Source organism: Aythya ferina (assembly GCF_964211825.1).
Source record: "Aythya ferina genome assembly, chromosome: 18".
Classification (NCBI taxonomy): Eukaryota; Metazoa; Chordata; class Aves; order Anseriformes; family Anatidae; genus Aythya; species Aythya ferina.
The window spans coordinates 9,345,249-9,359,290 of record NC_140317.1 but is presented as its reverse complement, the minus strand read 5'-3'; the positions used below and the strand labels follow the sequence as shown (position 1 = coordinate 9,359,290).

Here is a 14,042-nt window from a genome sequence, read left to right as displayed (position 1 = left end):
CGGGATGCACGAGTGTGTAAGGCAGAGGCTCTCCCTTTGCACATCCAAGGATCCCAATGGGCTCCCAAAGCTGGAGGCATCTCTTATCCTCTCCCACACATCCCCTGACCGCCTGCCATCCCCTGCAGGCTGTGTCCCCCAGGGGAAATCAGGGGAACCATTACCAGGGCAAGACCCCGCTAATTAAATGGCATTAGGGCAGGGGGACTCCTTCACCCTTGGGTAAATCCAACCGAGCTACAGGTTTGGGTGCCGCTTAATTGAGCCAGAATTCCAGGGGTTTTGATAAGCTCTGAAGGGTATTATAGGCAATTCTGCAGGATTGAAGCGGGCTGAACTAGGCTTAAAAATATCTTTGAGAGCTTTAGTGGGAGCACTGGCGGCATTAAGGAGACAGCTTCTAGCTCTGCAAGCAGCCAGTTTCTGGCCGGCCATGGCTTGTTTCAGCTCTCTGAGTGTTTTTGCCATGCTTGTTGTGGTGAGGCCACCCTCAGAGGGAGTTTATAGCTTATCTATGGGCTGAACAGGCACTGAATTGTAGATGGAGGCCATGCCTCTGGTTTTAGGAAGGCCTGGGAGGTCTGTGTGCATAGAGTCTTCCTAAGCTGTGCTCAGCATCACTAGGACAGGAGATACAGGAGCTTAAAGTGGCCAATTTCCGTCTTAGTGCAGCAAAGAGGGTTCAGAGAAGAGCTGCTGGGCTAAGCCCTGCTCTTAGAGCCCCAGGTCAATGCTGTTGGTCCTCCAGATGGAGAGACTCTTCGTAATGCCATCAGAGGAGTCGCTCCAAAGCCACAACACAGCACTGCTTCAGCAGTCTGACCAACCTCTTCCACTCCTCATCTGATTCCTTTTCTACTCCTCTCTTTCCATCTGTTTCCCCCCTTCTATTGATGAAGAGTTTGTATGGGGCAGGGAACAGGGGTTCCAGCCCCACCAGCAACCCACTGAGTGCACTGCCTCAGTTTTCCTAAGCCCCAGCAGGGACATCATCTCCCCCAGGGGGGCTGCAGAAAGGCCAGGGGGATTTAAGCAAAAAAAAAACCACAAAACAAACAAAAACCCCTTTACGATGCAGAATAAAAGATGTCACTTTGTGTTGTCGCTTCAGTCGTTATCACGCCAGACTGCCCGCAGTCGGCGTGCAAACCCCAGCCCTGTCTGGCCCCTTTCAGCCCCTACGCGGTGGATTTGGAGCGGTACTACCAGACCGAGAACGAGGACGAGAACCCCTTCATCTGCTCCCAGCCCCGCGAGAATGGGATGCGCTACTGCCGCAGCATCCCGACGCGCAGGGAGGAGGGCCTCGAGTGCACCCTGGACTACTACTCCTACAACGACACCACCAACACCTCCTGTGTCAACTGGAACCAGTATTACACCAACTGCTCAGCCGGGGAGCACAACCCCTTCAAGGGCGCCATCAACTTCGACAACATCGGCTATGCCTGGATCGCGATCTTCCAGGTGAGCCGGGCGTGAAAACTGCCACGGAGCAGGGGTGGGATGGCTGGTGGTGCCTCCCCAGATGTTGTGGGGCTTTGCAACCCCTTTCCCAAGGCTGTGGTGCACCAGCAAGCCCTTCTGTAGTAGCACAAGGATGCTCGAAATGGCAGGGAGACAGTTTGATGCCTGCTTTGATGATGGTTTCATGGGCAAAAGCCTGGTCCCAAATGCTGTGTGGGTGCAGGAGGAGCGTCCTGATGTAGAGCATGGCCTCATGCCTGCTGTTCCCTCTGCAAAGTGCAAAGTTGGCCCTTCATCCAGCTAGAAAAGAAGGGTTGGATGCAGCCCTCACTGGGCGCCACCAGCAATGTGGCTATTGGTACTGGTGGCAGTGGGATTTGGTTCCTCTCTGTCCCGTATTGCTCCCAGACTGGCTATGGGGTGTCAGAATCGGCCCAGGCAGGAGAAATGTTGCTTGTTCTCTCGGTGCTGTAACGGGGCCTCGCCGTGTTGGTTTTCCCTTCCTGCCCCCACCAGGTCATCACGCTGGAAGGCTGGGTGGACATCATGTACTTCGTCATGGACGCGCACTCCTTCTACAACTTCATCTACTTCATCCTCCTCATCATCGTGAGTGGCCTCGCGGGGACGGGGGGGGTCTCCTGGTGTTGTGGAGGGCGTGGAGTGGCCGAGAGGAGCAGGCGGATAGGATAGCACAGGGGATGCGAGGCTGATCCCACGCAGCAGAAACCAGCCTGCTGCAGGACGTGCGGTTTCGGCACGGCACTGCGTTGTGCTGCAAAGGGAAGGTGCACGCAAGCTATGATAGATGCGCTGCTGTTGCTCCTCCTACTTCTTTCTTTGTCCTCCAAGGTCATCTCCCTTAGCTGCCTCCTTGAGTTTAAGTTTAAAAGCAGGGAAATTTCCCCGATCAGGTCTCAAACCATGGAAGGGAGGAGGCTGCCCAGAGGTTTCCCCGTGCCGAAGAGCCCCGCTGGCTGGGCCTCGGTGCAGAGGGGACGTTTAGGGAAAGCAGCCCCAAACTTCAGAGAGCAGAGGAAGAAAGGAGGGAAGGGATGAGTGCCCACAGCCCACCCACGCTTCCCAGCATCAGCCGAGACCACCCACAGAGGAGCCAACAAAGAGTTTCGGAGGGGTGGGCTCCACCATGGGCTTCATCTACGCGAGCGGCGCTGTCTCCTGCGAGTGGAGGAGCTCATTGTCTAGACTCCCTTTATCGTCAAGGGAGAAAAATAGGTGCTTTAAGGGGCTGATTCATCTGCTCCTGAGGTAGACATTCAAAATAAATTAGATGCATTGCAGACTTGATGTGCCTATTCCTCTCCTGACTCTAAAGGATCATTAGGTGCCTCGCGCAGATATAGCTGAGGTAAGTGAGATGAGTCCCTTTCTTCCTGTCTAATTGGACTAAATCCAGCAAAATAGCTGCACGTCCTCCATTAGACCATTGTGGGGATTTCTGGTCCTCATCAAGCCAGGCCTCAAACCCTGGTGAGAAGGTAGGAGGCTGTTTAGCCCACGATGCTTTTTCTGGTTCATCTATTAGCTTCCCCCAAAAAAGCAGCAATCCCTTGCTCTCTGTGTCCCCAAAACAGCAGAGAGGAAGGACAAACAGTGCTTTCCCGGGTGCCGTGCGGGTCTTGTTAGCAGTTTGTGGCAGCCCATTAGCATATCAGAAATTCCTTGTGATCCAGGCTGGCATCTGCAGAAAGCAGGACCTCGTGAAAACCCGGGTTGGAAATAAAATCTCAAAGCTGTGGATGCACACTGCCGCTGCCCTTGCGTAACAGTAACCCGCAAATCCCGTTAGCAGGGGAAAGGGATCTGCTCGCAAGCTACCCACACACTGCCAGAAAAAACGCTCCTATCAGGAGGGCTCAGCGCATTCATCGTAATGCCACTAATTGCGATAATTACAACTGCTGTCTGCAGAGAGAGAAAAACACGATCTTAAAAGAGCAAAAGCTTTTTGTCAAAATTATCTCCTCCTGCCTTTGATCTCTGACGTCCTCCATGGAGCCCTGGTGTGGGAGTCCCCGGGGTGGGGACCTGGGGGGGCTTGTCTTGGGGGATGAGTCAGGCGTGCTGTGGTCCCGGCTGGTGGTCCTTGATGGGGGACACCAGGAATGGTTTCTGGTCCTCGATGGGGAACACGAGGGCTGGCTGGTGGACCTCAATGGGTGATACCGGGGCCAGATGGGGTTTGTCCCCTGCTCCTTGCTTGGTGGTGTAGGGCGAGAAAGGGCCATGGGGTGGGCAGAGCTGAGGACACGGGGCTCTGATGGCTCCCGTCCCCGTAGGTGGGCTCCTTCTTCATGATCAACCTCTGCCTCGTGGTGATCGCGACGCAGTTCTCGGAGACGAAGCAGCGCGAGAGCCAGCTGATGAAGGAGCAGCGGGTGCGCTACCTGTCCAACGCCAGCACCCTGGCCAGCTTTTCGGAGCCGGGCAGCTGCTACGACGAGCTCCTCAAGTACCTGGTTTACATCGCCCGTAAAGGCAGCAAGCAGCTCGTGGAGCTTTACCGGGTGGCGGGCGTGAGGATGGGCTTCCTTGCCAGCCCCACCGGCAAGGCGGGGACCGACCGGCACGCCGGCAAGCGCCGGGCTAGGAAGAGGTCCTCAGTGCACCACCTCATCCACCACCACCACCATCACCACCACCACTACCACCTGGGCAACGGCAACCTGCGGGCACCCCATGCCAGCCCGGAGATCAGCGACGTGGACACCGGCTCCCTCCACAACGGCACCAACCGGCTGATGCTGCCCCCGTCGGCACCGAACCCCGGCGCCGCTCCCGGCCCCACCGAGTCCGTGCACAGCATCTACCACGCCGACTGCCACGTGGAGCCGCTGCGCTGCCGGCCGGCCCTGCCGCAGACAGCTCTCGGCTTGCCGAGCCCAGAAGGTGTCCCCAAGGGCATGGGGGGCGGCAAGGTGTACCCCACCGTGCACCCCAGCACCTCCCACGAGGTGCTGAAGGAGAAGAGCCTGGGGGAGGCGGCAGTGGGGGCCGGCAGCAGCACGCTGACCAGCCTGAACATCCCGCCGGGGCCGTACAGCACCATGCACAAGCTGCTGGAGACGCAGAGCACGGGTGAGTGCCGGGGCTGGTTGTTGGTGTGGGGCTGCATGGCGGAGAGGTGAGCGCTGTGCTGATGGCCTTCTCTTTCGCCCACGTCTTTGCAGGGTTCTTTTCGGTCCACGTTACGGATAAAGGTGATGGATTTGCAGGTGAGGCCAGCGGGAGTCTTCCAACCTACCTAATGCATCGCAGATAAAACAGGGAGGGAGGTTGCAAACTTCCAGGCTTTGTACTTGCAAAAAAACAAAAAAACAAAAAAACCTAAGGGATATGAATGTTTTCAATGAAGTTATTTTATTCCCCTTCAAAATCTCCCCCCAAAATACAATTTATTTTGCAATTAGAGAGCACTCCCCAGATCTCCGCACTCCCCAGATCATCTCCAGCTTGGCTCAGGGACACTGCGCAGAGCTGGAGCCCAGCCTGGCTGCTTCCAAATGGCCAAGTCCTTTCCTCTTTAAAAGGCAAGGGCTGGTGGGGGCTCCGGACCGAGGAGGGATGAGGCTCAGCACACCCCACAGGGCCCCAGGCTGGGGGTGAGGGGGTGTCTGCATTTCACGGCTTCTCAATGGCATTCGCAGATGCCGAGCATTAAAAATCTGCCCTGAGCGATTTGCTCAGGAAGTCTGCAGCAGCGCCAGGAACTGAACGCAGCTCTCCCCGGGCGAGGGTTTCGTACCTTCACCGCAAGGCACTCTTTCCCCTTCCACATCCTGAGGTTTGGGAGCTCGGGCCAACCTCCTTCAAACCCTCTTGGCCTCCAGGCAGCATTTCCAGGCCAGGCTTTCCCAGGCAGTCGGTGCCATCCCCATCCTGCCACGGTGGCCTTTAACACCTCGGGTTTTGACCTTTCCAGGTGGGACCTGCATAGGGAAAAGCCAATTTCCCCCAGCCCAGAGCTCGTACCTGCAGCAGGGCTCTGAGCTCTGCGGTGCTGGGCTTGTGCTGGTGGTGCTGTGCGGGAGTCGGGAGCTTTGCAGCTCGCCTCTCCCCTAGCAGCCAGCTGGCGATGGGGGGAATATCCCACTGCTGCTGTCCCCCGGGGAGCCACCTGGCAGCTGGGAGCTGCTGTGGGGGAAAGCTGGGGATTTTGGAGCATCAGCAAACAGCGGGAGCAGGAAAGGAGGCTGCTGGCAGCGGCGCTCCCGCTAATTGCAGCTCAGAGAGTGCCAAGGCTGGAGGAGCTGATTGATTTCTCCCGGCCTTCACGGCCAAGGGTGCAAGGAGACGGGTGCTGGGCTGGGGAGGGTGCTGGGGGCAGCGAGCAGGGAGAGAGTGCTCAGGGAGCAGGAGCTTGGCCTGGGGATCTTTAACCCTTTGGGAAATGCTCCGTGAGGAGTGAGAAAAGGGCTGGATGTGCAGGTGGCTGTGGCTGCTTGCATTAACTGAGGGCTGGGGTGTCCTTTGGATAGCCACATCCACGTTAGCACTTGCTGATGGCATCAGAGCTGCCTCTGCTCAGGAGCCCTTTTCCCCTTCACAAACACCTGTCGTGTTGAGGACAATTTTTCGATGCTACCAGGCACAGGGGGACCGCTCTCACCGCCTCCCACCCTGCCTAACAGCCCACCCTCCCCTGCCCCGTTGGCGTTTCAGCTCCCTGCCCGAGCTCCTGCAAGATCTCCAGCCCCTGCACCAAGCTGGACGGCGGCTCCTGCAGCCCCGAGGGCTGCCCCTACTGCCTGAAGGCGCTGGCGAGCGAGGCCGAGCAGACGGACAACGAGACGGCGGACTCGGCCAGCGAGGAGGGGGTCTACGAATTCACGCAGGACGCCCACTACAGCGACCAGCGGGACCCCCAGCGTGGCAGGGCCCGGGCCAGGAGCGCCGGCAGGGTGCTGGCCTTCTGGCGCGTGGTGTGCGAGACCTTCCGCAAGATCGTGGACAGCAAATATTTCGGCCGCGGGATCATGGTGGCCATCCTCATCAACACGCTCAGCATGGGCATCGAGTACCACGAGCAGGTGAGCCGGCTTGGCGCTTCCAGCTCCCTCCCAGTCCCAGGGGATGGGACGAGGTGATGTCCCAAGGTCCCTTCCCATCCCTCATTTTTGGGATCGGCTCCGTGCTGAGCCCGCTGCCACGTGGCAGCTGCTGGGGTCGGTGCAGCCGCGGGCAGGAGCGTCTGTTGAATGCGTGGTCCCCAGGGGGGATGTAACAAATGCCTTTGCCTCCCCGGTGAACGCTCCAGCAGCAGCGTGCTGAATCCAAAATAGACTCAGCGCTGGCTATTCCTCCACTTTATTATCTCGGTCCTTGCAGGCAAGAGGCTGCCTCGGCTCCAGCCTCTCATCCGCTTGTCAGCTAGGCGAGCTTTTTGCTGAATGTAGTCATTAAGGAAAGAAGTTGCCACCCTGGAAATGTCTCTATAAGGATGACAAGAGCTCTGCTGTCAGAAGCCGCGGTCTGGTCTCTCGCTCGGGTTTTGTGGCTGAATCCCTGGGTGCTGCCCTGCTCCTACTCTGTGTTGTGCCCTGAGCCCCACAGATGCTGCATGGGCATGGGACGGGCTGGTTCCTGGGTTCCTGCAGGTGCACGGTTCGTTGGGGGGAAGAGTTTATTAGCCGGGATGCCGAGATGCTGCAAAACCTCGCTACATGCCCCCCGCTGCTCGAGGGCTGCCGGCAGCCAGCACGGTGCTGCTCACGGGGCACCGGGGCTCTCCCTCCCAGCCACAGCCAGCCCTGTCCCTGCGCCAGCCTCTTCTGGGAACTCCCTTGCTTCTGGAGTCATCCTTGTTTACTTCTCCCCCGTCCTGGCACGTTTTCTATTTGCACAGTCACTCGCCACCGCGCGCGGAGGCGTTTCTGCGCTGCCCGCAGCGCCCCGTGCCAGCCCGGCTCCCAGTCCCCGTGTCCTCCCGTGCCATTAATGCCTCAGTGACTGAGCGATGGGGGGGGGACTCGGGTGTGCTGAATGTGTCCCTTCCGACCAGCGCCTTCTCCCTGACGGCCTAATGCAGTCTGGCTGGCCAGCCTCACTTCTCAGCACATATTAAGCGGCCGTGCTCTCTGCGCTGCTGCCGGTGGGATCGCCCGCCCCGCCTCACCTTCACGTGCTGCCCCTTGGAGCCGTGTGAGGAAGCATCCATGAGGCTGCTTAATTATAAAGCTCGTCTCCTTTATATTTCTCCTTCCAGTGGCTGGAAGGTGACAGCGGAGCCGCGGTGGCTCTGTTGCCCACCGCCTCGTTGGGGTTGCCCAAGGGTGGTCAAAGCTCGTTGCCCCTCTTCAGGAGATGCTGGTGCAGGCTCCTGCTGTGCATGCACCCGGGACCATCCCGCCTGGATGGGTGGCAGGACGAGCTCCTGGCATCAAACACCACAAAGGAAACAGTTCCTTAATTTTTGGGATCGGGGGAAATCCCAGCCCCTGCTGCCCCAGCAGGCAGGTAGAAGATTTGGGTGAAGAGCAGATAGGCATGAGGGGACTCCAGGCACTGTGGGTGGTTGCTTCCTCTGATGGTATTTTGAAGCCACTACCGTTCCAGATTCCTTTCTCCCAGGCATGTGGAGTGAATAGCGGAGCTGTTTTTATTAGTTCATCTGCTTAAAGTGGTGGCGGAGAGCAGAGAGGTGTTTTTCTGTGAACTCGGGAGGCTTACAGGCTGCAGTTTCATAATCTGACAGTTACGAGAGCAGGAATTAGAGTGGAGAGATGCTGGACCAGGCCTTTCTGCGGGGATGATAAACACTGAAACATGTGATTTCTCTTTTACAAGAGCCTTGCCTGGAAGTGCAAGTGCTCAGCCTCACCAAATTTATCTTCATTGGCCGATTGTTTGCAGAGAAGTGAGGGGGCTTGAAGAGTACTTCACTCCCTGAATTTCTATATTAAGCTCTCTGCTTATTTAATGAATATTTACCTTGTGGGCTTTTCACACGAGGCTGGCCGGGGCACACCAGGCTATATTAGGATAAATCCTTTCGGGCCACGTTTTATGGTGCCGTTGCTTACCAGCACCTTGCCAGAGGGGAGAGGACCCACCAGCAGCCCTGGTGCTCCGGGAGGGATGGGATGGTTGGGGTGGGAGGAGAAGGGCTTCTCCCACCCTGTTTCCCCAGCAGTGTGGGGTGGGATTCAGCAGTCCTGGGACCACGCTGGGCTTCAGAACACGAGCTGCTCACTGCTGTAGCCAGGGGAGAACGGTAAAACCATGGCTGGGGGCTCAGGGTTTTCTCTAAGCTCCTTCAGATAGGGAGCTCACTGACTCGAGCTCAGCATCAGGTTGCTTCCACGAGGCTCCTGCGTGCTCTGAGCGCCCGGCCAGGCTCGGCTGTGCACCCTGGGGTGCTGCCCGTCCTCCCCGTGCCCCCCAGCTCTGCCCCTGCGGGGTGCAGGGGGAGGAAAGCAGAGGCACGAGGGGCGCGCAGCACTCAGCGCGTGGCCGCCGCCGCTGCTGGGCAGCACTGTGAAATTTTCCATCAGGGAACCGACAACCAGATTGCCGCGGATTATTAATGTGACTGCGAAAGTGCTTGTTTTTCTACGGAGATGAAGCAAAATGCAGGTAGAAACTATTAGCTTTGGGTAGAGAAATATAAAGGTGATTTAAGGGTAGGCTCTGGGGGATTCTAAATACACTGCTGAACCAATTGACTGATTCGCCTTAGGGAAGCTGAGACTCTGCAGCGCTGCGGGTTCAAACGGTGAGGGCTTTGCAAAAGCTTGTTCTGCCACAGAGCAGGAGGGAAATGTGCTGCTGAAGCAGAGGGTTTGTGTGCTGCTTTCCCCCCCCCAGCCCTGGCTGTGAGCCAGGCTGTGCTCCACAATGTGCTGCTTTCTGCTTCTTAAAGTCCTTCCTCGGAGTGCAAAGCGACGGCTGAGCACACGGCGTGATGTTGGACTCCTGAGCAGGGGAAAGAATTCGGTGAGGGCTTCCTTAAGGAAGGGCCCGGGGTTTATGTTTTTGTTTTTAAAATCTGGTTCGCATTGAGCTGCCTGGCTGTGCCGATTTTCCTTGTCTGAACTCGCGCGGTATGAACTATACCCTACATACTCGTCTGTTTAAATAGCGCTTGAGTTTCAGCCGCCGTCTCCGTGGTGTTGCACCATTGTTAGCGAGACGGAGGCGAGATCCCAGCCAGAGGGTCCTCCAAAGCCACAATGGCTGGAGCTCCTGGGGACTTGGATCTAGGCTGGGCCAAAACTCTGGGGTCTGTAAAGGAAGGGGAAATTGGTTCCGGCCTCTAGGATCCTTTTGTTCATTTTGGGAAAGCAAATTGGAGAGGTGACGAGGGCGAATGGCTTTTTGGGACAGCACCGAAGGAGACGAGCACATAACCCACGGGAGGCTGTTCTCCACGGGGGAAGAGGCTGTGCTGGTGTTTGGGAGCTCATGGTAGTATCTGAGGCTTAATTCCTCGTGGGTCGTGCTGCAGGCGCCGCGGTACAGCTGACGTACAGCTGTCACCAGGAACGTCATGATCTGAGAGCTGCCGCGCCATGAAAATACCAGCCATCTGTGCCAGAGGAAAGCCTGCTGGCAAAATGGATTAAAGCACCTATTTATGTAAACAGGAGAGGCTGCGGAACGTGGCAGCCTCCCGAATCGGCGTCAAATTCTCAGGTCTCCAGGATGATGGAGGGAGGAAGGGGCAGAAGGGTCAGTACCTGCAGCTGTGCTGGAAAACCTGCCAGCGTGGAGGGGCTACGGGTTCAAGCATCTGTAACGGTCACCCAAAAGGCATTTACGTGCTCGTGCTTCTGCCTGAATTCAGTGGGAAGGAAAGAAGGTAGCTGAAAGTTATTACCTGCCTGGAAGCCTGGGGACCTCAGGATTTGCTTTGGGTCTTAAGCCAAGGCTGAGTGAAGGAATGCATAAAATGCTCGTAGCAGGGCAGAGACTCAAGACTGAGCTTGGCTCAGCCACTGGGGTTATTTTGCAGAGGTCTGAGCAGCCTCAGCAGCATCCTCAGCCCCTGCATGGGGCAGGAGGGCCAGAGCCCCCAGCCTGGGTGTCTGTGCCTCCTGGCATGGCTGAGAGAGAGATGGAGCTGCCAGCATGGGGACAGTGCTGTGCCTGCTCCTGTCCCCTTTTTATTGCATTCCCCGTGCTCTGCCCATGCCCCAGACTCATTAACTGCTGCTCCAGATAATGAGTTGGAGATCAGGGATAAAAGTCAGTCCCCGAGTGACTTGCTGGTTCCGTTTTGTGTGTGCTGCCAGGAGGAATGAGCATGCTCTGGGCATCAGAAGCACTTTTCTCCCAGGACCGGGTGCTCAGGAGCACCCAAGCCGGGCTGAACGTGCTGCAGCTGGACACGGGAGTGGTGGCAGAGAGCACGTCTGTTGTGCACAGGGAGGTGGCTCCTTGGACATCCGTGGGGTGCCAAAATGAGATAAATGCGTGCCAAAATGAGATTTTTATCAAATGCTCGTCCACCTCCTTAGCCCTGTGTTTTGGCTGCTCTGCACCCACTTAATAGCTAGCCTGACTTTTTTACTTTGAAGTTTGTAGTTTGATGATTCCCCGCTATAAATGTGATTCGTTAGGCTTTGATGCAGGAAGGCCTTTGTGCATGTGCACGCATCCCTCTAAATCCAGGAGAAGTCAAGGAGACAGCCCCTTCCCCAGACTGCCTCTGTCCACTCCAAGGAGCCGAGGGGGTCCCACGTTCAGGCACGTTTTCCTTCCTCGAGATAGCTCCGCTTCCCCTTTGGTGCAGGTCCCATTTCTCTATTTAACTCCATTACACATCTCTCCAGCCCTGTGCCAGCTCGTCTCAGCCAAGCGATCAGCGCCTTGGCAGCGCAGCGAGGCTTTCCTCCCCCGGAGCCCGCTGTCTCTGCCCAGGGCTGGGCTTGCAGCTAGCCTCAACTCAATTTTTCAGTGCTACAGCTGCACAGGGCACTCAGACTGTAGGAAAACAAGGTGCCCTATAGATTTGCACGTGTTGTATTCAATTAGCTCCCGCTTCAGCAGAAATTACTCTTATTAACGGTTTGTTGTTGGAGACTGGGGGAGTCAAATCAATGCTAATGGAAGTCATCAGAGCTGTTAATCACCAGGATCACTGACTTCAAACCCGGCTCTCCATTTGTTATTGGGGGTAATTCTTTTTGCGGACCTCGGGGGTTCTTCCGCTCCTTGGCATTTTGAAGGGTTTATGAGGTCTTGTAGGAACTTGTGTCTGTTAATTGACTGCCTCACCAAGCTCCTTCAGGGCACCGTGCAAAACGCGGCGGTGCCACGGTCCTCACATCTGCTAAAAACGGGGCCCTGCCCGTAAAGTAGGCTTTATCCTGGTTTTGGAGATTGCATCCTTTGAAAATTAAAGGAGCTTTCGTGCAGTGGGAAAATGAATGATTTTTTTTTTATCAGGCAGTTCGGCTCTCCGCATGCTTTAGGGATGAACCTATGTGGATTCCTTGACATCCACTGAAGTTTTCTTCAGCTCTGCGGATGGGGAGCTCGAAGTGTCAATCCTCTCCGGTTAATTTTCCTCAGAGGCTGGGAACGCTCGGGCTGCCTTAGATCGTATCATTACAGCTGTTGTTTCAGCTGCCGGCGGCAGCTTCGTCTTATCTCTGCTCCGGCAGCGCTGGGAAGCGCCTGCGGCTCGGCGAAACGGCAAAATGCTGTGTGCCTCGAGACCTGCTCGCTGCCTGTGCCCATGACAAGTCCCTGCTCCCCACAGATAGTCGGGCCTTTCTCTCTGCTCTGACTTTGATTATTGTGGTGTTCCCTGAGCTGGAAAAAAAAAAAAAAAAAAGGAAAGAAAGGAAAAAAAAAAAAGACGGTGCCCCACGGCCACCCGTGTCCTCGCAGAGCCCCTCGTGCCCACTCAGTTCGCACTCCCATCTCCCCACCAGGTTTCAGCTCTGTGTTATAACGGGGTTTCTGCTGATGTTAGGACTCTACCAGCTTTCCCCTGTGGACGCCTGTCAGCATTAGAGATAGCGTTACCGGCACCAGAAACCCGGTTTCAGCAGAACTGGGCAGGAGCTGTACAGGCAGCCTTTTCCTTTCTTTTCCTTTCTCTTTTTTTTTTTTTTTTTTTTTTTCTTCCCTCTCTCCCCTTGGTACCTCTCAAGTACTAATGGGGAGATAAGTTTGGAACTCGGTTTAGATTAACGAGAAATAGAGGGCTTTAAATCTCAAGTACTTACAAGGTGTGACCAAGTGGAAATGCAGCTTTTGTTCAGCTTAAGCTCCCTCGAAACCTGGGTGGAGGGATGAGCCGGTTCATGTTTTTCTTGCATTTTCTGGGATAATATTCATCCGGAAATCTCAAGCTGGGAGAGATAAGGAGTTCAAGCGAGAATATCTGCTGTGCCTCCAGAGACGGGTGTGGAGAGCACAGCTTGGGGTGTGCAAGGGGAGAGACGGGTCTGTGGCTTTGACAGGCTCCCGGAGAAGGGCACGGGCTCGGTGAGGTCCCCACCGCACCCCTGGTGATGGGTGCAAGGGGACACGGCCCCATGTAGGGACATGGCCCCATGTGGAATTGGGGGTCACAGCCACGACACCCAGCCCCTGCCTGCCCCAGGTTGGGTGGGAAGGGGCAGTGTGAGCTGTAGGGGAGGGATGAGGAGGAGATGAGGTGATGCAGGGGGTCCTTGTGGTGCAGGCAGCTCTGATCTCCCCGAAATGGAAGCTGCCTGCCTCCCTTTCGTATGGTATTGCTGTGGCATGAAATATTCAGCTCCCGTTCAGCCTCCAGCAGAATCCTTCTTTCCCATGGTGTGATGGGATGAAGCTGGGCTCATCTGGTTTTCTGTCAAAGTCGTTCCCGTGTCACAAACATCTCTAAATCCTGGATATCACAGCGGTGCCTCCCTTCCCCAGAGCTGGGGGCTGGAGCTGGGAGGGATGGGGACGAGCAGGAGAGGTCCACGGCCACAAGCGGTGACAAACCCAGGGGCTGAGGAGCTGAGCAAAAGCTCTGCCGTCTTGCTGCTTCCCGAGTCATTTTCCAGGGGAACTTTTTCTTTTAGATTGGTGGGACAAAGAATCTGTAGGGAAAGCATCGCAGCACAGCAGGCTCTGGTTGAGCGCGGCGCAGGTTGGTGCAGCCAAACCAGGACTAAAGCTAATGCCCAAATCCTTCCAGGGAGCCTCAAAGACAATGAATGTCACGGCTGAAAATATCCGCGGATCCAGCTTCTATTTATAAAATAGCAAGCGGGCCTGCAGCCGAGTGGAGCGGCGCTTACTGGGGGGCCTTGAAGTGGATTTGGGGCAGCCGGGGCTCTGTGGGGTCTGCCAGCCCCAAACGCTGGGGAATCAGGCACAGCAGAGGGCACAGGAAGGGCGCCTCGGACTGCTGGTTAATCACTGCTTCTCTTCATCTGAATTCCATGCTTTTTGCCCCAGGAATTAGGGTCTGGCTCCCACTTTGAGGTGGATGTGGTGCGTCCACACGCGGAGGGTGGAGAGGATCCTGATGGGAGGCGTCAGGCCGAGAAGCGTGGAGAGTCGCGTGTTTGCGTGACCCGTGCGATTTTTCTTATGTGTGTATATATAAAAAATCTGCAAGTGATGAG

General features: G+C 56.3%; 1 protein-coding gene across 12 annotated transcripts in view; it reads left to right on the top strand.

Annotated features, from left to right (window-relative positions):
* CACNA1G (calcium voltage-gated channel subunit alpha1 G) overlaps positions 1–14,042 on the top strand; it is a 128,623-nt gene that overhangs the window by 44,871 nt on the left and 69,710 nt on the right. For all 12 annotated transcript variants that reach the window (XM_084492273.1, XM_084492276.1, XM_084492277.1 and 9 more), the window contains exons 6-10: positions 1,176–1,467; positions 1,984–2,076; positions 3,768–4,566; positions 4,659–4,703; positions 6,151–6,518. In XM_084492273.1, coding sequence (XP_084348399.1) covers positions 1,176–1,467; positions 1,984–2,076; positions 3,768–4,566; positions 4,659–4,703; positions 6,151–6,518 — 1,597 coding nt within the window. The remainder of the gene's footprint in view (positions 1–1,175; positions 1,468–1,983; positions 2,077–3,767; positions 4,567–4,658; positions 4,704–6,150; positions 6,519–14,042) is intronic.